This window comes from Pavona decussata, unplaced genomic scaffold (genome assembly GCF_977016875.1).
Source record: "Pavona decussata unplaced genomic scaffold, jaPavDecu1.1 SCAFFOLD_233, whole genome shotgun sequence".
Classification (NCBI taxonomy): domain Eukaryota; kingdom Metazoa; phylum Cnidaria; class Anthozoa; order Scleractinia; family Agariciidae; genus Pavona; species Pavona decussata.
The window spans coordinates 2,288,901-2,311,085 of NW_028145638.1; the positions used below are offsets into that span (position 1 = coordinate 2,288,901).

Here is a 22,185-nt window from a genome sequence, read left to right on the forward strand (position 1 = left end):
TGAATGTTTATCTTCAAGAGGAGCACTGGGCTCCAGAGAACAAAAAAATCGAAAGATGATTTTTCTGCGGACAGTCTTCTCAGAAACTCGCTTCAAAATTGTTCTTTATTTATGTCACGGTCACGGGCTATGAAAAATTTGAGTAACATGCCTTCAGAAAATTCACCTCTTCTTAGCCAGGAACACGTGAGTTTTATGACTTGGTAGCACCTAATGCCACGCGTTTTGAAGAAACTTCAAATTATGCAAGCTCAAACTCTTCCAACTTGCTGACAGTGTTTTGAGTTTAGTTAAGCTTAAGCTTAGCGCTAACTCTTTACTTTCTGGTTATAGACGGAAATTCAGCCTCAAATGAGTCGTCGAAGGCATGTTGCAGAAGGATCTCTTTCTTCTCCTCACTTAGGAGCAGGCGAGAGTACATGTACTAGCGAGGTATAAATATGAGTACATTTCAGTTCAGTTTCTTAAAGCTTAATGCAATATGCTTGTGATGGACTTCTGCATTTCTGTCCTCTAAACCAAACAATGAATGTGATTTTCTTTTTCAGGCTTTGTCCCTCACCACTTCAACTGTGGAGCCGGGAAGTCTTCAAAAAATTTCGTCCCAATATGAGGTATTTATACAAATTTAATATAGCAAGTGATGGGTCATGCATAATAGTTCTGTCAGTGCTCTGTCACGTGCAATCACATGCCTTTTTGAATATTTCTTGCTCATTTAGCAGCCAAGGCTCCTTTAAGGTGTGTTCAGTCACAGGGGTTTTACACAAGTAGACATGTCACAAATCAAATCAAATCAAATCAAAACACTATTCAAGTGTCAGACCTTATAGCTTGAGAAAACAAGTTCCATACTAATGTGAGGACACAAATAAAATACAACTAGCTACCAAAAACAGTAGAAACTAGAATATTTATAATATGTACAATGCATTGTATAAAATATAAATCTATGATTTAGAAATAATTCCCATAACTAAAAACTCGATCATTGTATAATGCAATTCTAAGGATTTGATTGGCTTAGCGGTCATGGTATATGAGCCATTATACCGTGCCCAAGAAATAGCGACCATTAAATTGTCTTCTGGTTGTTCTTGCACTAGCACTCTGACTAGCAATATTTTGTGATTGTTGGATATGAGATGATTATAGCTAGACTGCAAGCAGTCCCTTTCTGGTTAGTCGAGATGGTGTGCTCATAGCGCAGCGAGACTGGAGCGAGAAGAAATAAACGAGAAGAGACTGGGGGAGAGAAGGAAAAGAAAGGGACTGCGCTCTTAACTGTAACAAACGCGTTCGAATTTCCCGTCGCTCCAGCAACGGAAAATTCCGATTGGTCCATAAACAATAGCTGCTGTCAGACAAGTTTGATGTGTAATTAACTTCTTCACACGTTTGATGTCAACACTTCAGATCACTAGGAAAACGGCTTCGGTGAGAGGGAGTAGCAGCGATGTGTTCCTAAATTTAAGCGATCACCTCGGCGGCTTAGCTCTAAAAGAGGAACAGAAGCTAGCAGTAGAAGCGCTTTCTAGGAAAATATGCAATGGCCGTTCTTCCCACTGGTTTCGGGAAATCCATTATTTATCAAAGCTTCGACTTTGCCAACACGGCCTCGATTGTGGTTGTTGTTCCGTTTCGCCGAGTATTTTCCAAGACCAGTTGCAGTCAAAATACTTTGGTTTAAAAGCAATTGCCTTCAAGAAGATCCCACAATAATTATTATTAAAAGACATTTGTGCCAACAAGTACTATGTAACTTTCGCATCCGCGCGGAACAAGCTTTGTCGGCAGAATTCACCGCAGGATGCTTTAAAATGACAACAACAGCTTTCCAGTTGTTTTGAGCCACGCTCTTAATTACACTTCGGGCGTTTGTGTCGTCGATCTCTTTTACTCTGGGCTCTGAAGAAAAATTCGAATTTTGGCCTTTTCAAAGAAGCTCGGCGATTATTCCCCTTCGCTCCTAATGTTCTGGCCCGGTGTTCTGGTCATTGAATAACAATGCGGAGTTGTTATCTATTAGCTGTCATTTTTAATTGTATTTTTAATGGCTTTAACGAATTGTAGGCGGAGTTACCCTAAACGCGTCTGTTACAGCTAAGAGCGCAGTCCCTTTCTTTTCCTTTCCCCTTTTTTCCACCTCTCCCCAAGCCCCCTTCCGCTCGTTCGCTCTAGTTTTTTTTTGGCGCTCGGCTATTTCGCGCGACCTCTCGACTATCCAGAAAGGGACTGCTTGCAGTCTAGATTATAGCCAACCCGGCACTGTGCACCTACTTGGCTTTCTATCATCTCCAATCCAATGCGTGATCATTGAATAATTGTTAAATAGTCGTTGCAAAAATGTTTTTTTTTCCCAGCAACATGTTTTACAAAGTTCAGTCATTTGAAATCTGTACAGCATGTTAGTGGCACAAATTTCTGGCAGTGTGTTTTATATCAGACATTAAGTTTGCAATAATTTAATTTAAGTTAAGGATCAGTTCACATTTAATGAAAGACTTTGTAAGTTTACTGTTTATATCTTCTTTACAGAGTTTAGACTATGATACACCAGAAAATACACTTTACTTCAAAGAACAGAAGTCTTATACTCCAGAGGTAAGCGCACAAGGAAGGAGTGGTTGGAATGATTGTTTTGTGGCTACGATTCATCACACTCTGATTGCTTGCGCTTGAAGTTCTGACGTAAGCTTGCAGTTCACACTCAAGGATGGTGCCTACTAATACAGAAGTATTTTTGGGCAGTTTGTGACTATGCATGAAAGGCACTGAGATCTCCAAATCCAAAAAGAAAATGGGGGGTAACCATGCATTTTTAGAGATAATAATTAAGTAACAATAATTCTAAAAAGCTTTAAATTGCATGACATTGTATGTCGACTCAGTCCTTTTTCCAAATTGAAGCCCCTGCTAAGAACTGATTTTACCACATAGTGGTAAACTATGGAAAAATACAATGCACCTTTGTATTAGTAGGAACTGCCCTTAACAAATCATACTCCAAGTCTTCTGGACCATTACAATATGACATTGATGTAGAGTTGCAACTAGTCTCTTGCAGAGATGCCAACCTCTGAAGATCTGAAATCTGGAGATTTTTTCTTCTGAGTACCCCCCCCCCCTTTATTACCCTTCCCTCCCCCCTAAGCAAAATTGATGCACTTACCCCCCCCCCCAACCTTGTTGGCACAAAATTCGCACAACACTAGAGCTCTTTTGTCCTGCTCTTTAATTGGTTGAACGTTTATCCAATCAGAAAGTCGTTTATATTGCAATGATGACAGCTAATGATGACAAAAAGCGTATTTTCTTTGATTTCCGTCAAAGTTTGTGGCAGATTGGGTAGGACAGGTACGCAAATGTAGCCATGACACAATATTTCTTAAATTTATGGAACATTTGAGTTGAAATACTAGCCTATTATACAAATAAGATGCCAAGTCGCTTTTATCCAGGAGGTTTAGTCACCCGTACGGGAGACCGGGAGATTCATTCCGTATCCGGGAGACTCCCGGATAATCCGGGAGAGTTGGCATGAGTGCTCTTGTTAAATACATTATCAGTAGTCTTAACTTACTGGCCAATTCTGTTCTATTTTTCCTCAGGAACGGCTGCGTATTAATATAAACAGATGGGTTGTCATGTTCATCATTGGATTTTTCACTGGACTGATTGCCTTCTCAATTGACTGCTTGATAATTCTAATTGCCAGCCAGAAGTACACCCTTATTAAAGAATGTATCCTTGTTTATGCATAAGTTTGTTTTTAATTAGCTGATACACAATAATAATTATTATTAATATTTATTTAGTATAAATCACATGAGACAGCTGAGTGGATATGTGTACAAGTCGAATACTAGTCAAAACATCAGACTTTCAATATCTTCTTCACTTTGTCCCCCCCCCCTCCCCCCCTAACACACTCAGAGACACAGACATATGCCCCTTTGAAAATCCCAGTTTAGCTTCATATTTTGGCTTCCAAGACCCTCCCCCCCCACCCCACAGAATTTGCTATGTCCTTTCATGGAACCATACAATCACAGTTTTGAATGCCGTAAGGCTGATTTCAGCATTGTGTTTTGTTGTCTCTGTGGACACAGAACTTCTGTTGTAACAACCCCTAACTAAAGTCTGTTGAGGCTTCCTGACCTGCAAGATTATTAATAGCAGACTCTCCCTTTTCCTCACCATTTTGTGATGTTTATACTTGTTCTAGTTTCACCATTTGTTACTTGACTGACAGACAGATATTGATCGGTGTACCAGTGGTGACTGCATGTCCATTCCTTTCTCCCTATGGGTTGCTCTTGATGTATTTTTTGTTCTCATAGCCACTGCATTGGTTGTCTACGGAGAGGTAATAAAATGTATATTGACGTCTCGTTTTATAAATGTATGGACTGATTAACTCTTTTTGTAGCAAACAAATTTAGTTTAATTTCAAGAATGTCTTGTTTTTTGTTAACAACAATACAGACAATGCAGAAAATGGTTTCAAGAAATGTGCTTGTTGAATAACAATAATATTGAAATTGAAATTGAAAGGTTTGTTCAAGACCAAAGGTTCAAAACTGTCGTGTTAAGTGACTTTCCTTTTATCTTTTTCAAATGTGCATATAATTTATATCTAAGTAAAGGTAATGAGTGCAAGGAATCCTGCAAATTATCCTATTCTTCTTGAGGTGGATATTGATCATGCACACTTTACAATGCTTTAGACATTAGTTCATTAAAACAAAATTTAGCAGTATAAATTAGTCAAATTTAAATTTCTTTTGTTTGTTTAGCCTGTTGCAGCAGGAAGTGGTATTCCACAAATCAAGTGTTACCTCAATGGTGTGTTGGTACCTCATGTTGTTAGATTGAAGGTAAGCATTAAATTTAAAATGGAGCAAAGTTGCCATCTAAAGTGCATACAAAGCAAAATTTATTTTTACCCAGTTATAAAATATAATATTTTGAAATGTAAGATTCAAAAGTTTGAGATGTCTAGGGTGAAACATGACGATTTTACAAGGACCGAAAGTTGGACTATTTTGGCCCGTAATAAACTCAACTCATTCTCCAGACCATTTTTTGACCTGGAAACAGGGATTATAATTATATGCTTTTCATTTAGCCAAAATTTCAGTTCAGGTGATTGAAATGCAAATGGCAATTGTGGGAATCAAACAGAAATTTTCCAGAACAAACAAATGACCTTTGGAGGTTCTACACGTTTTCTGTTCCAACTGGTCAGAATGGAAATTACCATTCCATTTGTTGTCTTCTTGTAATGCACATCATTGTGCCATTACATTACAAGTTTTTTTTTTTTATCTTCCTGGCTAGTGAGATTGCAAGTTGGAACAAATTGAAAAAAAAGTCTCCAATTTTAACATGGAAAGTTCCCAGAATTTCCAAACCAAACATTTTGGCTTGTGAAAAGTGCCCAAGTCTCATAGAAGGAGGCCAATGGTGCCGGGTTAAGTAGAGGAAATATATTAACACTCTTAAATTCAAACCATTTACTGTGTTTTTATATTATGTTCTTTATTCCCCAGACCCTGTTTTGTAAAGTAGTAGGTGTAATATTCTCAGTGGTTGGCGGCCTAGCTTGCGGAAAGGAAGGACCCATGATTCATGCAGGTGCTGTAGTGGCAGCAGGTGTTTCCCAAGGGAGGTCTACAACATTCAACAAGGACTTCCACTTGTTTCAGTATTTTCGTGAAGACCACGAGAAAAGAGATTTTGTGTCTGGAGGTGCAGCTGCTGGAGTGTCCGCAGCGTTTGGCGCTCCTGTAGGTAAGCCTATATTATAAAGTTCACATAATTTCTGAAAATTAAGTTGACGCTGTCATTAAATGTGTACAAAAACTTGGTATTACTCTTGTTAGTACAGAATTTTGTTTCATCACGTATACAGTAAGGTCTATTATTTTTTTACTGTTGTTAGCTTCTCTGTGTACCAAGGTAAACTTTTGAATATCTCTGGAAGGAGAGAAGATGTAATTGCAAAACTAAAAACACCATCCATCTTTATTATTAAAAGACCTTTCAAATGAGCTAAACTTGTGTTTTAGAAACACCTTGGCTACATGTGACACCAATTCCTGGAATTTAACCCGGTCCACACTGTGCAGGAGTGCTCTCACCACTGTGCCATCCCTTCACCCCTTCAATCAACTGTACAAGGCTCCTTTGACCCTGAACACCCTTGGTCTTTCCAGTCTAATGTACTTCTTGTAACCTAGCTTGTAAGCTCCTAACGAGAAACATAAACTTGTTTTTAATTTTCCAATCGTATTTTATGTGTCCTAGGCCCTCAGTAACCTGTTTGCACTAGGCATTGTGGTGTCCCTTCCCATTCATTTTTTTTTTTCACCTTAATTTCTCTGTATTCTCCCTGGCAAACTGATAATTAAAAATAAAAAAAAAAGTAATTTAACTCTAAACCCATTCCTTCCTTTTCAGGTGGGGTTCTCTTCAGTCTGGAAGAAGGAGCAAGCTTCTGGAATCAGAGTTTAACCTGGCGAATGTTCTTTGCCTCAATGGTCTCTACCTTTACTCTTAACATTCTTCTGTCTATTTATCATGGATCTCCTATGGATCTCTCCAATCCTGGACTTATCAACTTTGGCTCATTTGGGGTTTGTACTCATGTTTTCTATGATAGGGTTGTGTACATGTTATTGTATAGAGATTGTAACATAATAAACTGCATGGGGACCTTGATGCCAACACCAATGAACACTTCACTTGAAAATGTTAAATATTCAACTCTGATTTGACATGCTGCGAGATTATTCCTGACCAACTTGAACCACATTTGCTTAGCTTTTTTATCTGGATTTACTCTGTTGTACAGTGTGCTGAAACTTAATCCAGTGCTCAACTAAATATAATTGGTAGGAATGGCATTCATATGCTTATCATCTCAACAAAACATTGAATTTGGTCATACCATGTTGCTGTTTTGCGGCAGATGACAATGACAATGACACTAGGAAATGTACTAAAATTGATGGCACAGTTGTAGAGCCATTGTTTTTCTCTACTCATCTAAGTGACATTCTTGTTTTAGTTGCCTTTGTTGCTGCTTTAAAAGTTTCCGATTGTGTTGTACAAGCAACACTAAAATTCTCCAGGTTCTGAACTATACACTGAAGGGTGGTGTGGGAGAGGACAAAAATTTTTGTTCAGGCAGTGTGACCTATAGAGTCTGATTACCAACAAATTTTATTTGCTGGAAAAAGAGTTAGGTAGTAATTCAAAAATCTCATGGGGCAATATTTCAAAGGGAAATAAATACATACATGTGTAATTATAATAATTGTATATTTTAACTTTTTTATTTATATTTTTTATTTGTATTTTTTAACTTTATTTTAACTTTACTTTTTACTTTTTTTCTTTAGGGGCAGACTTACTTCAGTTATGAAATTCCTTTGTTTTGCGTTATGGCAATTTTTGGTTAGTGTTCTAGATCTTTCTACAAAAATTATGTAATTTAAAGTTCCGTGCATGCATGCAATGTATTTTATACTCCAATAAAATATTTTTTATGATGGAATAAAAAATTATGATGCATAAATTTATTAATTTTATTATCCAAGGACATTACTATACAGTGTATGTGCTAGAGTTGCCCATTTTCATTTTATGATGTTGTCAAGAAATGATCAAAACAAAAACTTAACAGTTACGGGAGTTTAAGACAATAAGTAGATGGTATATGTGCAAAATTAATGATTGAGATAGGGGAACTTTTTTTAAGACGCTTTCAATATTATTGGTAGAAGATTAAATTTGTAGTCCAACGTTTTCAGGTTTGTCAAGCATGCATAGCGATTTCAAAATGATATATCATGTTCACAAGGGATGAAAAAAGAGAGATGGGCATGAAACCATCAGGAACAATAATGATGTTTATTTGAAGAGCTTGAGGCATACCTAACCTATAGACTGAAGTGCTTTGTTATCTCTTTTTGTTGTTCTATAATGGAGGCTGTCATTGGCACCTCGCTCATAACTGGCTGTTACAGTTGGCAAAAGCAGTGACCTTCTACTTTCCTTTTAGTACTTGGTGACATCTGACTGATAGCCCTGAAATTTATTTTTTAAAAGCACTTGTCAAACTGGAAAAACACACTGCAATGGGGTTTGGAAAGTTATTTAAAAATTCAATCTATTTATGATATTTTTCCTCAGGTGGCTTATTTGGGGCTCTTTTCAATGCAATCAATCATCATCTATCCATTTTCAGAATGAAGTAAGCCTTTTTTTTATTGAGTTAGCTAATAAAGTTTTATTCAATTAATTAAACAAGTTAGGTTTACACTGGAGCAAATGATTGGAATTTTGAACTGTTTAGTTTGCCCCTCATAACAATGGTTGGTCATCAGACATTGCCTGATCATATTTGTTAAATGTCTGGCTCGTTCTGAAATTTGCCTGGACAGATGTTTGTCTAAAGAGGTGACTCAGAATTTGTCTTCAAAAAACTTGTTTACCGGTTGAGAAATGTTAATTAATTTTTTCCTTTAAGGCATTGAAAATAATGAAGTGACACTTCTCCATCTTTATTTTTGCTGCAATACACTTTCACTGTTAATGGAGTTTTCTTAACCCTTTAACCCCTAATATTAAAGGACAAATTCCCCTATCTTGTCCCCATACTTTTCTTCAAAAATTACTGGGCAGAAATTATTAAAATATCAAGAAAATTCACCTTTGCTGATCATATCCTTAATTCTCCTGACCTCAGAGGTAGACTAAGCATTGATATTACAAGGAGAAATTTGATGCTGATCACTGTTGGAAAAAGAAAATCGGAGTTCTCCCTACAAGAGTTGGAACCATAACCTTCTAAAATTGTAAGATGGAGGATCTTTGCACAATTTTACGACATTTCAGAATTCAGGTTAGGGTGGAGGAGGTATCTAGAGTATTCCATCAGGCTGACCAGTGGGTAAAATGTAACAAGAACATCCAACTTGGGCACAAATTTAATACTTTTTAATTTCCTTTTAAACTTTTTGCAGATATGTGAAAAAGAGCTTGGCTCGTGTTGTTGAATCTCTGATAGTGGCTGTCATTAGCGCCACTTCTGCTTTTGTGTTAATCTATTTTTACCACGACTGCAAGCCCATAGGAACAGCAAACATCACAACACCGCTGCAGGTATAGTGCTTTGCTTGTTAATAACCGACTGCTTTTAAGTGATATATTTGACAGAGATGGGTCACTTGGCTAGTATAAAATGTCAGCCGTCCCCTCCCTCTAACCCACAGGGTGCACACGGGAGAGAGACATCTGAATTTTGAGTGACTGTCTCTCCCGCACCCCCTGTGGGTAAGGGGAAGGAGATGACTGATATTTCATATTATTAAAAACTGCATCATTGTATAATGCAATTCGAGGGATTTGATTGGCTTAGCGGCCATGGTATATGAGCAATTATACCATGGCCGAGAAATGGCGACCATTAAATTGCCTTCTGGTCATTCCTGCATAGCGAAATCAGTAAGATCTAGCAATATTTCTCAGTTGTTTTTAATAAAACAATTATTCCACTTGCGCTTGTGGATATGAGATGATTATAGCCAACTCGGCGCTACGCGCCTCGTTGGCTATCTATCATCTCATATCCAACACGCGCTCATGGAATAATTGTTAAGTATCACTTGGAAAGCGATATTTGTGATGAATGGATACTGATGTACTGTTGTACTAATGTTTCCTCATTCTACGTAAATACGTCATTAGGCTAAAGGGTGTAGCTGTTATGTCTAAGTTACACTTCTCTGTTTGTCGTTTTAGTTCTTCTGTGAGGATGGCGAGTACAGTGCTATGGGGACATTAGTATTTAGTACACCTGAGGAGTCCATTAAAAATCTATTCCACTTGCCAGAAAGTAAGAAGAACAAAGGAAATATGAATACAAGATCAAAGTTGCAGCTACTGTTAGAAGTAACTCTAGCTAAAAAACAAAAGAGTGGGTTACGATCCTGTGAAAACAATAAAGAGTTGTATTGTACATGTGACCAATGATGACAGTGGAATCTGTGAAAAATATATATGTCTTCAAAATGGTTGTTTTTTCTTCAGGTATAGTGGATATGAAGGGACACAACTTCACCCTTTTGTATGTAAACTGTGAGCAGTCTCATTTTTGCTCGAAAATCAGCTGGGAAGAATGCAAAAAAACTGAGTGAACATGATATTCGAGGGGTGGGTTGCGCAGGTGCCCGCGACGCTCATGGCTCGCCTCTCGGATATCGTGCTTGCTCAGTTTTTTGCGTTCTTCCCCGCAGAATTTTGAGCAAAAGAGGGACTGCTCACAGTCTAACCCTTCTAGACCTATTTCTCTGTTAGATAGTGTTGTATTCGCGAAACTCTAAACTTCCATAAACACTTATTTACCTGTTGCTCACTTTCCTTCTCAGGTTCATATGGTGTGGCCACATTAGCAGGCTTTGCCCCAGTCTATTTCCTATTAGCCACATGGACGTATGGTTTATTTGTCCCCAGTGGTCTGTTCGTTCCCTGCATCCTAACAGGGGCAGCCTGGGGTCGACTCTTTGGGGTGGCTTTGAGGGCATGTTTTCCAAACGGAACCTGGGGTGACCCAGGAAGTTATGCTTTGATTGGAGCTGCTGCTACTCTAGGTGAGTTGTGAAGGAGATAGCTTTGTGATGGACGAGCATCCAATCAAGGGTGTAGAAGTAATTCATGTACTCACTTTGTGCTGCGTATTCTGCGATAGAATTGCACACTTTATGTTGGGTATCCTGTGAAGGACTAGCATCTTATCCAGAGGAAGTTGTAAAGCTGCTAATGACTTCATGCTAGTGGGGAATAGTACCTGGATATCTGGTGGTGAACAATAGCCCCCTTCACAGACGCTCTTTTGGTTCATCACGCAACCTTTCCACTGATCCCATCCAGAAAGGGGGAGGCAGGGAGGTCTAGTAAGGCACTCCTAGACACTTTCTTGGGTTCCTGTGATGAACGTACCGCGCCCATATACTGCTTAGTAGTAGTGCTCCTAGTTACTTCATGTTCGGTACCCTGTGGTGGACTTGTGCTAGTCGATTAATGCAATAAAAATGAGATTTCAGTGCCAACAATGAGCTACCTGGCTTGTTCAAACCATCGAATTGGACCTGCATCGTTTGCAACGACTTACACGGTTTGTCGAGAGGAAAAGAACGAACATCAGAACAATGCTCCCAACCCTGAAAAATAATGCAACGGCAGGTTATCAGGATCCACTAAAAATAGAACTTTTGAAAGGTACAGTCTTTGAAAGGACGCAGACTTACCATTTTTTCTGCCATAACAATTTAGAAGAGCGACTGCGCAGTCTATTGCAAGGTTCCTAACTTCCTAAAATTCTTTCCTTCCAGGTGGAGTTGTCCGAATGACGATCAGTCTGACTGTCATTTTGATGGAGGCAACTGGTAACATCAGCTTCGGCATTCCTATAATGATTGTTCTTATGATTGCCAAATGGGTTGGCGATTTCTTTAACGAGGTAACAATCTACTCAATAAACTCAAATGATACCTGGTGTGCATTTCGTATCAGTGGTCCGTTTCTCAAGAACTCCCGAAGAGTTTCGTACACAAGAAGTATTTTTAAATCCGTTTTCTGTCGTTCGGTGGTAGTTTTTCGTGCAAACTGGTCCAATTTGTTTCTTAATAAAGAGATTTACAATACGTTTCTGTAAACGGCAGAAAAGACCACGTTTATGCCATGTTTATTCTATATTTTCCGCTCGCTGTTTCCAGTTTGTAAGTAAAATTGAGTAATTTTGCGTTAACATCAAAGTTCAGAATTATTTTGCACCGTTGTTATCTGTGTTCTAATTTTTAGAAGAAAACAAACGCCAATCTTACGTTTGCCGTTTGCCGTAAAAGCGATTCTAAATCATTCTAATGTTGTAAAGTTTTCTACGTTTTATCTTTCAAAATTATTAAAAATACAATTTCTGGTAATGAACGTTGTGCGCGTAAGATAGTTTTTTCGGGAGTTTTAGAAGCACACCAGGTGACATTTTTCAGTCCTTTTTGCAGTTTTTAAATTGTTATTTTTTACGATCGTTTAAGACCCGGCAAAAAATTGAATCATCGTCGCAAAAACGTTTTCCTTCCACACAAGTATCCCTGGTCTAAAATCAGAGATCCTAACTGAGTTGATTAGCTGGTTTCAACAACCAAATAATAACCTTTCAAAGCTATTCACATTGGGCAATAGATCATCACCCACTTCTCCCCTTTCCGAGAGCTTGCTCACAGGCTAGCCGCTCCGAAAAAAAATAGAGTGGATTCGAGCTTAGGTGCTACCATTTGCGTCAAAGGCACTGTGTACTCGAATACCAATTTAAGATTCTAGCGATAAACAGACTTAAAAGCGGGTTGTATTTAGTTGAGTTTGCCTAATTTCTTTCCTTTTTTTTATCAGGGTTTATATGATATTCATATTAAGTTGCAAGGTGTTCCTTTGCTCGGTTGGGAAGCACCTGTTATGGCGGTGGGAATGAATGTCAGGTGAGTCCAAAATACAGGGGCGTCTAACCGGGACATTGACCTTATTCCGGAATAAGAATAAGCTGAATAGCTGTTAGATTTCTCTTTCTAAGTAATTTGGGAAGACATTTCTGCAAACGTTCGCAGACAGGTGATAATTTAAGAGCTGTGTCATACTTCAGTAACTCCTAAAACTTCTTATGAGGGATTTTTTGACATCATTGTATGTATTTCTATTCCAGAATAGGGTCAGTCGAACGCACCCTAAAGCAACATTTTAAAGGGAAATGTGTGTCAGCTAACACAGTTTGATTTGTTTGGGATATTTAGCTTTAAACTACATATTTTGATCCCTTTGAAAACGAAAGGGATTGGTTTTTCAGTGTTGAGGTGACATTTCGGTAAAGTAAACGTCAATGTTTCGGCACGATTTAATCCGAATTTCTGAGACGGTCCGGGGAGGTTATTCAAGAACGTTAGTAATAGTAGAAGTCTTTATTAAGAAATCAGTCACAACATACGTGTGTCTTTAGAATCAATAACCAATCATATGCATTACAAATTGAAAACGATTAAACTATAAGATGTTAAGAAATAAATTTTAAAAGACATCTATTTACAAAGGCCCGTTTAAATCGTTCGGTTTTTACTTTGGGAAGAATAAAGTCATGTCCCCTTTCTCTAAGAACCCTAGTACGTCTGGGAGGGAGCAAGTTATATAATACATGACCAGTGTCATTTGTGATTCTATTGAAAAGATCACTGTCCCTATTACATCGGATATCAGTTTTATACAGGGGAGGCTCCGCCCCGAGGTCCAAACCCTTATCCTTTTATTTGCCATTTTTGATAGGAAATTTAACCCTTTCATATACCTTCCAAAGGAAATGGTACCCCTTTCACACACCTACAGTTCTGTAGAAACACTATCGTTTTTCGTTGGGTCTGTTGGGGATATTTTGAAAGGCCCTTTTAAATACCTAAATGACAGTTTTCCATGTCCTTTTCTATACTTCAGCTCATGAAATCCCTCCCTTCTATATACCTCAAGCCTGAAAAAGGTACCCCTTTTGGGCGGAGCCTCCCCGTATATTCTATTACAGGGAGTGCCCCTCCCCCCCCCCCCCCAATTCCCCCGGGGGAGGCGAGTGATGTCTTCCGAACAAATATTCTACCTAAACAAAGTAACAACTGGGTGCCCTGAAAATGCTACTGCTTACGAGAGGGAAAATAGTTCAATTGTTGTTATTTTTTGACCCGGTCTTTATCGATGCACATGTTTTTATATTGTAAATTGTATTTGTACTTTGTTTTTTTCTTGTTTTCAGTGATATTATGAGTAGGAAACTTGTTTGCCTCAACTCAGTGGAGAAGGTAAAGAACATGCTTTTTTCGCGCACTTTGTTTCATTGTTGGTTAGAATATAGTTACTATATACTCACTGTAGAGCCGGAACGTAACGTGCGTGATAATTTTTAGAAGTAGGCGACGGCAACGACAACGCCGCAAAAAACAAAAATGTAATGAGGAAAAACATCGCTCTGCACGTGCGTTTTACATTTTGGTACATTTCTCTGCCGTCCTCTGCAAAACAACAACGTGAAATGGTCACATTTAAGGTTTTGTGGAGAACATGAACGCATGACGGTGAATTTTCATTTTCTTTCTTTACTTGTGCGCCACTCCTACCAATTTGGTTCCTGGGCAGTTCGCCATTTTTGTAAAAGTTGAGCGAGTTAAAATAATCGCGAAGTAGCACAAATGAAATAAAGATATATTTTTGGGTGACGTTTTCGTTGCCGTTGCCGTCGTCGTTGCTTAAGCTCCCTAGTATGGTATCCCCGATGTTCGCCTCGCTAAGTTCAATTTCGGTTTTCAAAGTCGAACCTGCGGCTTTTCTTACCTTTTCCCACCGACTATTTCAGTCGAATACTTTACAAGTTTGACTAGTAATGTTTTGCCAGCTTTGAAAACGAAGTGAAATAGTTTTATCGAAAACGACGAATACTGAAAGAGTGATTTAGCAAAACGAGTTGGACATGCGAAATATTTAGAGACGAAAGGTGCGGTAAGGAGTGAGGTATGAAGGATTTTTAAACATGAAACTTAATTTGCCCTAGTATGACTTGCCGGAAAAATTATTAAGTTACTTGTTTTCAACAATTAACTCCTTATACGTATAAGAAAAAAAGGAAGAAATACTTACGTAGTTCTCACGTAGACGGCACACGCGAAATAGTCTGTTTTGTTTTCACGTAGAAACGGCAACTGGCAACCGGCAAACGGGAAAAATGGCGGGAAAATCGTGGTCACGTGGTCATTTTTGCCTGTATTAAAACAATCACGTTTTGTTTAAAGGGAGGGGTTTACATTTCAGCGCATGTGCATGAATCTAAATGCTTTTTTCTTTCTTATCAACTTTATGGCCTTAAAAATCCCACTCACATGTACTTCAGTAATCACATTCTATAGTTATTCAGCAAATGACTGATGACCAAAATTCACAGAAAATGCTAGTGGATTGTACTCATATTGTCGATATTGAATTTAGCGTTGACCCGTATGATTTATTCCACTGTTGATGTGTTTACAGTTATTTGCATGCGAAATAACGCAATCATGTGAAAAAATACCACCCGAGCTACCTATTCCCTTCCGAACGGTTCATAAACAACGAATTAAATTAAACAGGCTTGAGTCATAGCGAGCAAAGGCGAAAAAGTATTTTGATTCATGGACATGCGATGAACCGTGAACCCGGCTCCCTTTAATCTTGAAATAGTAGCGACATTGTTTTGTTTTCAAGCAGTCAACAGAGTCAAACGTGACCGAATAATCGGTAGAAATTTTGAAAATATTGTTGCAATTCTTTTCTTCTGCCAGGTTGGGCGGATAGTTGACGTGTTGAAGGATAGAAGTTCGCATCACAATGGTTTCCCTGTAGTTGATTGTCATGGTACGAGTGGTGACGAGGTAAAGTTTTTTCCTTCTCTGTCTTGTTTTCTTGAAAGCAGAAACTTTATTTTCAAAGAATTCAGTTCCCCAGTCAGGCACCGTTTTATGTTTGTTACGAGTTCCAATTGGTTTATCACGTTATTTGAGTTAGTTGCGATTGATCAAACAGTTGTGCTCAAAGAATGATGGAGAATTAACTCTGCAGTATGTTAAAGTGCTAAGGCTCTAGTAAGGAAATGGGAGATCTCACGAGGCCGCGTACGATGTCCCATTCCGGGGTTCACTTTAGAACTTTAGCATACACTGCAGATGTGATCAAAGGTTTTGTTATCTCTTTGATCTGTTTGTGGTGTTTACAAATTTATCTACCATTTTACTAATGATGTCTCGCAATAATGGAATGGACAAAAAAAAAAACGGGGGTGGCTAGCCCTTCAGATTTCACCAAGCCGTTCCTTGTCAGGAGGCCCGCTAGGTTCTCCCATTCGTTACGGCTTTAGTATGCGGGATCAGAGATCCCGTTACAATAGTGTACCAACGCGGTATATAAATGGTATCGTTCGAGATGCCCTATCCATATGGGATGTACTTAACAATCCGTTTCAATTTAATTTTCAAATTCGAATTACTTTTCTCGTCTTACGGCTAATCTAATTCGTATTTTTGGTTTGTAACCTCAATATGGTTATTACCAACACTAAAAAATACACAACAACAACAACAATTAATTGGTTTCTAAGGAATACGCATGCGCATTGCGGTTCAAGACTGTGCGATATACATAAAATACTGATGTGAAATAATTTGCGGCTCTTTGACATATCTTATAAAAGGTGTATTAACTACAGTTAACGGAAGACAGAATTTTATCACTCGTTAACTTAAATTCTTAACCCGCCGAGTAAAATTGACACGCTTTTTTCTGTATTGACTATTTCTTTTTCAAGTATCGTAAAGAAGGCATCATTGTAATTTTGTAAAATAAAGGCGAATTGGCTATGGTTTATTCAAGGCCGTACAAGCAAGAAACGAAGATTTTGTTTTGGTAATTCTTGCATGGCGATCCGTTCTGACGGCTATCGTAGGACTGCAAAACAACTGTAACCCTTTTGAATCTTGATGAACGCCCTTTTTAAATTAATGTTTCAGGACTCCAGAGAAGGCACAAACCGGGCCACATTTGGAACCTACCGAGGCTTAATCTTACGATCGCAGCTTATTATTCTTCTTAAGGCGAAGGTACGTTAAAAATCAGAATATCTTTCAGTTAGTAATAATGATTAAACTTATAGAACGCATATTACATCTGTGTATGTTTTTGTGCCGTTTACAACTTCACCTACACTCCTGATACCCAATACAATTAAAAGAAATCAATTATTTAACTACTAGATCTATTTAACAATTAGAATCTGAGCTCGAGATTTCTATCGCGTGATAGCTGATGAGGGCGCAGCCCTAATCAGCTATCACGCATAGAATTCGAGAGCGAATAATCTAATTGTTTTAGTATAAATCTACTAGTCGTTCAAAACTTAACAAGTAAATTTATTATCCAAATCCTCCTCACGGACACTTCGAAAACGCGAAGAAGCGGGCTGAATCTTGTTGACAATCGCCACTCACTATCTATCACAGAATAGATAGCGGGTAGCGTAGCCAATCAGAGAGCGGCATTCGTAATAGAACGCTAGTAGATTTATACTGATGATAGATATTTTTTTCAGTAAGTGACACAGGCATACTCGGAAAAAGAATATCCGAGTTCTCTCAGTAGGAGTCACTTTCCGATTACTAGGATGGTTATGGTTTCAACTCTTGTTGGGACAACTCCGGTTTTCTTTTCCAACAGTGATCAGCATCAAATTTCTGCTTGTAATATCAATGCTTATTCAACCCCTAAGATCACGAGAATTAAGGATATGATCACCCAAGGTGAATTTCTTGATATTTTAATAACTTCTACGCCCTAACAGTGATCAGCATCAATTTCTCTTTGTAAAATCAATGCTTATTCAACCCCTAAGATTATGGGATATGATCACCCAAGGTAAATTTTCTTTTATATTTTAACAACTTCTCCTCAGTACTTTTATAAGAAAAGTATGGGGACAAGATATAATAGGCGAATTTGCGCTTTGATATTAGGGGTTAAAGTGTTTTATCTTCAACCTGTTGTTTTTCCGTCTTTTTTTCAACAGATGTTCTCCGAAGGCAATCCACCCACAAGAATAAAACATTCACTAAAGCTGAAAGACTTCAGAGATGCCTACCCAAGATTCCCTCCCATCCGGGTATGTTCAGAACCAGGCCACGACGTGTCGATTTTTGTCTTTGTACCATGTTTGCTCTCATCAAATTGAATTCTTGGAAACACACAAAAATGAAAGCAAAAATTAGAAATGAAAATTTTATTAAAAATGAATCACTAAGTATCGATGTGTTTAGCTCAGAACACTAATTGACACTTTCCAGTTAGAATTGGAACTTAGAAATGCTGGTTTTTTTAGGAGAGGGGAAAACCGGAGTACCCGGAGAAAAACCTCTCGGAGCAAGGACGAGAACCAACAACAAACTTAACCCACATATGACGCCAAGTGCGGGAATCGAACCCGGGACACATTGGTGGGAGGCGAGTGCTCTCGCCACTGCGCCATCCCTGCTCCCCTATACCATTCAGTGTAAACACTTTCGAAATACCTTTCCAGTGGCTGATGAATTTTTGTACCATTTTGTTTTGTTTTTTTTCCTAGAACGTTAGTATATCTCGAAAAGAGAGAGAATGTTACATGGATCTGAGACCTTACATCAATCCCTGTCCTTATACAGTGAATGAGGTCAGTTGTCATTTTGCCCATTTGATCTTAACAGCGTTCGCGTTAACAAGTAAATGAAAGTAAATTTTCGTGTAAACCGTAAATAATGGCTCCGTTTTGTCAGTTTACAAACGGCCTATAGCGTAGTTCGCTGTTTTCAAACGTTTTGTTTGTTAGTCAGGTGTGCGAGCAGGCCACGGTCTGGCTCATCGTTCTTGCAGTCCGCCGAGATTATGAATACGTTCCCTGGTTTAAGATAGCCAAGAAGGACAATTTCTTCCTTTGCGTCCTACAAAAAAGTCAGCTTAAGCTGATTGTTGTTATCGCCCTTAGGTAGTCCAAAAGTATTTTATATATGCGTAAGGAAATTAGATTCAATGTTTTAGCCAACAGTACAGAAAAATCTTCATAATACAACCTCTTAAATACCTTCTTCGCATCGTACCTCACCTAGTTTACCTCCTTGCAAGTCACTGTTGTGAATACAAATTTATTCTCCATCTAATTTGTTGTCGGTGTTTTTCAGAATTCATCTCTTTCGCGCACTTTCAAGTTATTCAGGGCGCTGGGACTTAGGCATATCGTGGTGGTAGATGAAAATAATGAGGTGAGTGAGCTTGAGAACTAGCTTCAGAGCGGTGTTACTTTAAACGTAAGCCTGCATTATCCATCCTTTTGGAATACATGTAGTACTGAGAATTAATCACGTCAAGTTTGCGTTTTACTTATCGGGGGTTGAATTGGGAAACAAGTTAACCCTTTAAGGACGGTGCCTACTAATATTAAAGTATTTTTGCGAGATTTATGACTATGTGGAAAAATAAGATCTTAGCAAGGGCTGTTGAAATCCAAAAAGAAAATTGGGGGTAACCACGCATTTTTTAGAGATCAAGCAACAATTGTCCTAAAAAGCAGTAAAATACAAAGCAATGTATGGCTTTTTTTTTTTTCAAATTGAAGCTTTATTATCTTTGCAAAATGCATGATTACCCCAAATTTTTTTTTGGATACCAAAAGCACTTGCTAAGTTCTGCTTTCTCCGCATAGTTTTAAACCGCGCAAAAATATCCTTGTATTAGTAGGCACCACCCATAGGAAACCCGAGTATCTCGAGATGCGCAGAACGTATGTGCAGTAACAAAAGTAGGCACTGTCCTTAAATCCCAATAGTAACCAGCATCTAAATTCTCCTTAGATTATCATTTCTTCATCAAACATGTATTTCACGAGAATTAACATAATGATCACGACAGATAAAATTTCTTCGTGTTCAAGCAAATTCTCCCAAATAGTACCGGAGCAAATGTATGGGAATAGTTAGGAGAATATGAATTTTGACATTGGGGCTTTAAGGGTCACCATTGCACTATACGCTTCTTGTGCCTGCTCTAGGTGCTTCACAAAAGGCAAGAGTGAACTAAATTAACACTTAAACAAACTAAAATCGCTAAGAATAATAGTCTTTTTTAAGAAGAAAGGTCTTAAGCTTAGATTTAAAGCGTTTAGAATGTCACATAAACGGATGCTATCTGGCAAACTGTTCCAAAGTTCGGGCGCAGGAACAGAGAAAGCTCGAGACCCATAGGAGTTCAGAACCCGAAAGTGACTGCAATTTTGTACGCTTACATATCCGCGTGCGTTCCGTTGTAGGTCGTGGGAATGGTAACAAGAAAAGACATCGCTCGTTTTCGAATGTGGAGCCATCGAGGTCAGATTGGCTTAGAAGAAGTGCACATCCTCGAACCTAACGCCATACACGAGTCCTTTTAATGGTGTGTTCTTGAACTGTGGTAACTCTTGTCAAGGACATGTGACTTGGTTATCATCAGAGCAACTCTTTGCTGCATGTGAGAAGCATTGACTAGACTAGAGTTTTCCCCCAAGAGTTAATTGCTGGGAAGAGGGGGGGGGGACCAAAAAGCTTTTGGGGTTTAGTGAGAAATAAATTGATGTGTAGATGAATGAGATAAAGTATATTAGCCTTCTATAGTTTTTGTATAATCTAGATTATTGTAAAACTCCAGGTGTATATTATATGTTATAATAGACGAGCGGTCACAATAACAAAGACGAGCTTTACAAGCTTTGTACAAAGAAATCATACAAAAGATGTTGCTGCATAATTGTATTTGTCTATTTTTCCAGAAAAATCACCAAAAAGGGAGAAAACACAATTAAATTATAGCTTTAAATTTACACCTTGTTTCTTTTATTATTTGAACTCTGTTAGCATATAATTTCTATCAACTCTGTTGATGAAACCAATCATTTGTTTCTACTCCCCACCGACGCAGCACCACAGTTTCTTTTGAATTTAACCCTCTTGTCAAAAGCTAAAAGATAGACTTTCTCACTCGGCGGTCATGTTGAGTCTCAGGAGAATAAAAAGCTTTGTTTTTGCACGGCTAGCCTCACACTGAATTCGCGTGTGGGCGAGGCTCACATTCGATTATGCGCCCGGGACATCTGGGAACAAGGCTGAAATGCTGGTCCATCCTAGGGTCCCCCCCTCTCCCCTCCCTCCGCTTTTGTTTCATTTTTATTGCAGTTCTCTGGTAGGGGCGACCTGCACCATTAGCAACGTCTTACAGGGTTGGTCGAGAGAATTTTCCCCCAATGCCCTCGCGCGCGTACCCCGCTTGGCTTGAAGGAAACGGAAACGACTGCTACGCAGGCTAACAAAAGAATGAAGAACAGAACAATGCTCCCAGCCCTAAAACACAATGCAGCTGCAGGTTATCAGGGTCCAGTGAAAATAGAGCTTTTGAAAGGTGCAAGCCCACTGCTCTGGTATCCAGTTATACACTTGCGTGGGTAGAAAAAAACCACGTGGAGTTAAGTGTCTGATCTAAAAAAACAACACGACGAACAGACCAAGACGGAGTGATAAATAGTTCTTTATTATTTTTTTCTTTATAACATTCACCGAAAAAATATAGAAAGTAAATAAATTGTGTTTTAACAAAATTGTCCATAAAATGTAAAATTTACAACCGATGCAATGTTTCATTTGAAATTTCATGTCATTAATATTTCCAATGGAGTCGATTATTTAGATACGTTCATACTAACTAGACTTGTCCAGGCTGACGCAGTTTAGGCGACCACGAGAAACTGATATACTTTTATATCCACCGTTTCAACCGCATTGCACTTCGTAATAAACAACTGGCCCCGGTTGTTCAGAGAGCGGATATCGCTATCCAGTGGATAAAATGTACTCCAAGCAATACATTTTCACCGCTGGATGAAGTTTTTCACTTTTTGAACAACTTGGTTCAGAACTCAATTGAAGATTTCAATTGACAGGTCACGCATTACTTTAAAATGTGATCAAAGCCACCTTGTTCAGGATAGTCTGGTGTTGGAGGTACCTTCGCTGACGAGAATTCAGGAAGGGGGGAAGTACAACAAAATCACAACACTCTTAATAGCATCATACCAAAGTACCGATCAGTAACGTTCTGTGATTCAAAAGTACATATACTACTGAAAGACTTACATCGTCCCTGCTTTCCTGAGCTTAGAGTTGTCGTGTAAGCTATACCCCAATCACACCAACTAAACATGTTTAGTTAAACTAGGTTAAATGAAGGAAAAATTGTGGTAAAAAACTGAAATAAAGAATTTACAAATGGCTTAAGTAACGTGTAGCTTGTACAGTTTTCACTGTGCTAAATTTGAGAACGAAAAGTATCAGTGAGCAACTTCTACGAAGAAAACAATTCTACAGTGCGACGCGCGCCTTACCGTGGCCACCCAACAAACTCTATTTTACAAGTTAGCCATGTTTTCAATAATTCACTGTTGCGTTACTTGCCTGTTGGACTTTGCAAGGAGGCGTGACCTCAAATTCGCGTATCATGATTGGCTAACTTGTAAAAAAAGTT

General features: G+C 38.5%; 1 protein-coding gene across 1 annotated transcript; it reads left to right on the forward strand.

Moving 5' to 3' along the window:
- The first annotated feature begins 29 nt into the window (after positions 1-29).
- Positions 30-20,491, forward strand: LOC146458354 (H(+)/Cl(-) exchange transporter 7-like). Its single transcript, XM_085090678.1, has 23 exons — positions 30-186; positions 334-432; positions 549-614; positions 2,539-2,604; positions 3,612-3,744; positions 4,260-4,369; positions 4,800-4,880; positions 5,556-5,796; positions 6,466-6,641; positions 7,410-7,464; positions 8,203-8,263; positions 9,036-9,174; positions 9,814-9,907; positions 10,440-10,661; positions 11,403-11,530; positions 12,460-12,545; positions 13,853-13,898; positions 15,408-15,497; positions 16,629-16,718; positions 17,681-17,773; positions 18,233-18,316; positions 18,822-18,902; positions 19,946-20,491. Exons 1-23 carry the CDS (start codon positions 112-114, stop codon positions 20,063-20,065), a joined length of 2,436 nt encoding a protein of 811 aa, XP_084946804.1. The 5' UTR covers positions 30-111; the 3' UTR covers positions 20,066-20,491.
- The last annotated feature ends 1,694 nt before the right edge of the window (positions 20,492-22,185 follow it).

Coding starts and splice junctions, on each gene's coding strand:
- LOC146458354 (XM_085090678.1), top strand. CDS start 112: ATGTCACGGTCACGGGCTATGAAAAATTTGAGTAACATGCCTTCAGAA. Junction 615..2,538: donor AAATTTCGTCCCAATATGAG/GTATTTATACAA, acceptor TCTTCTTTACAG/AGTTTAGACTATGATACACC. Junction 18,903..19,945: donor TGGTAGATGAAAATAATGAG/GTGAGTGAGCTT, acceptor GTTCCGTTGTAG/GTCGTGGGAATGGTAACAAG.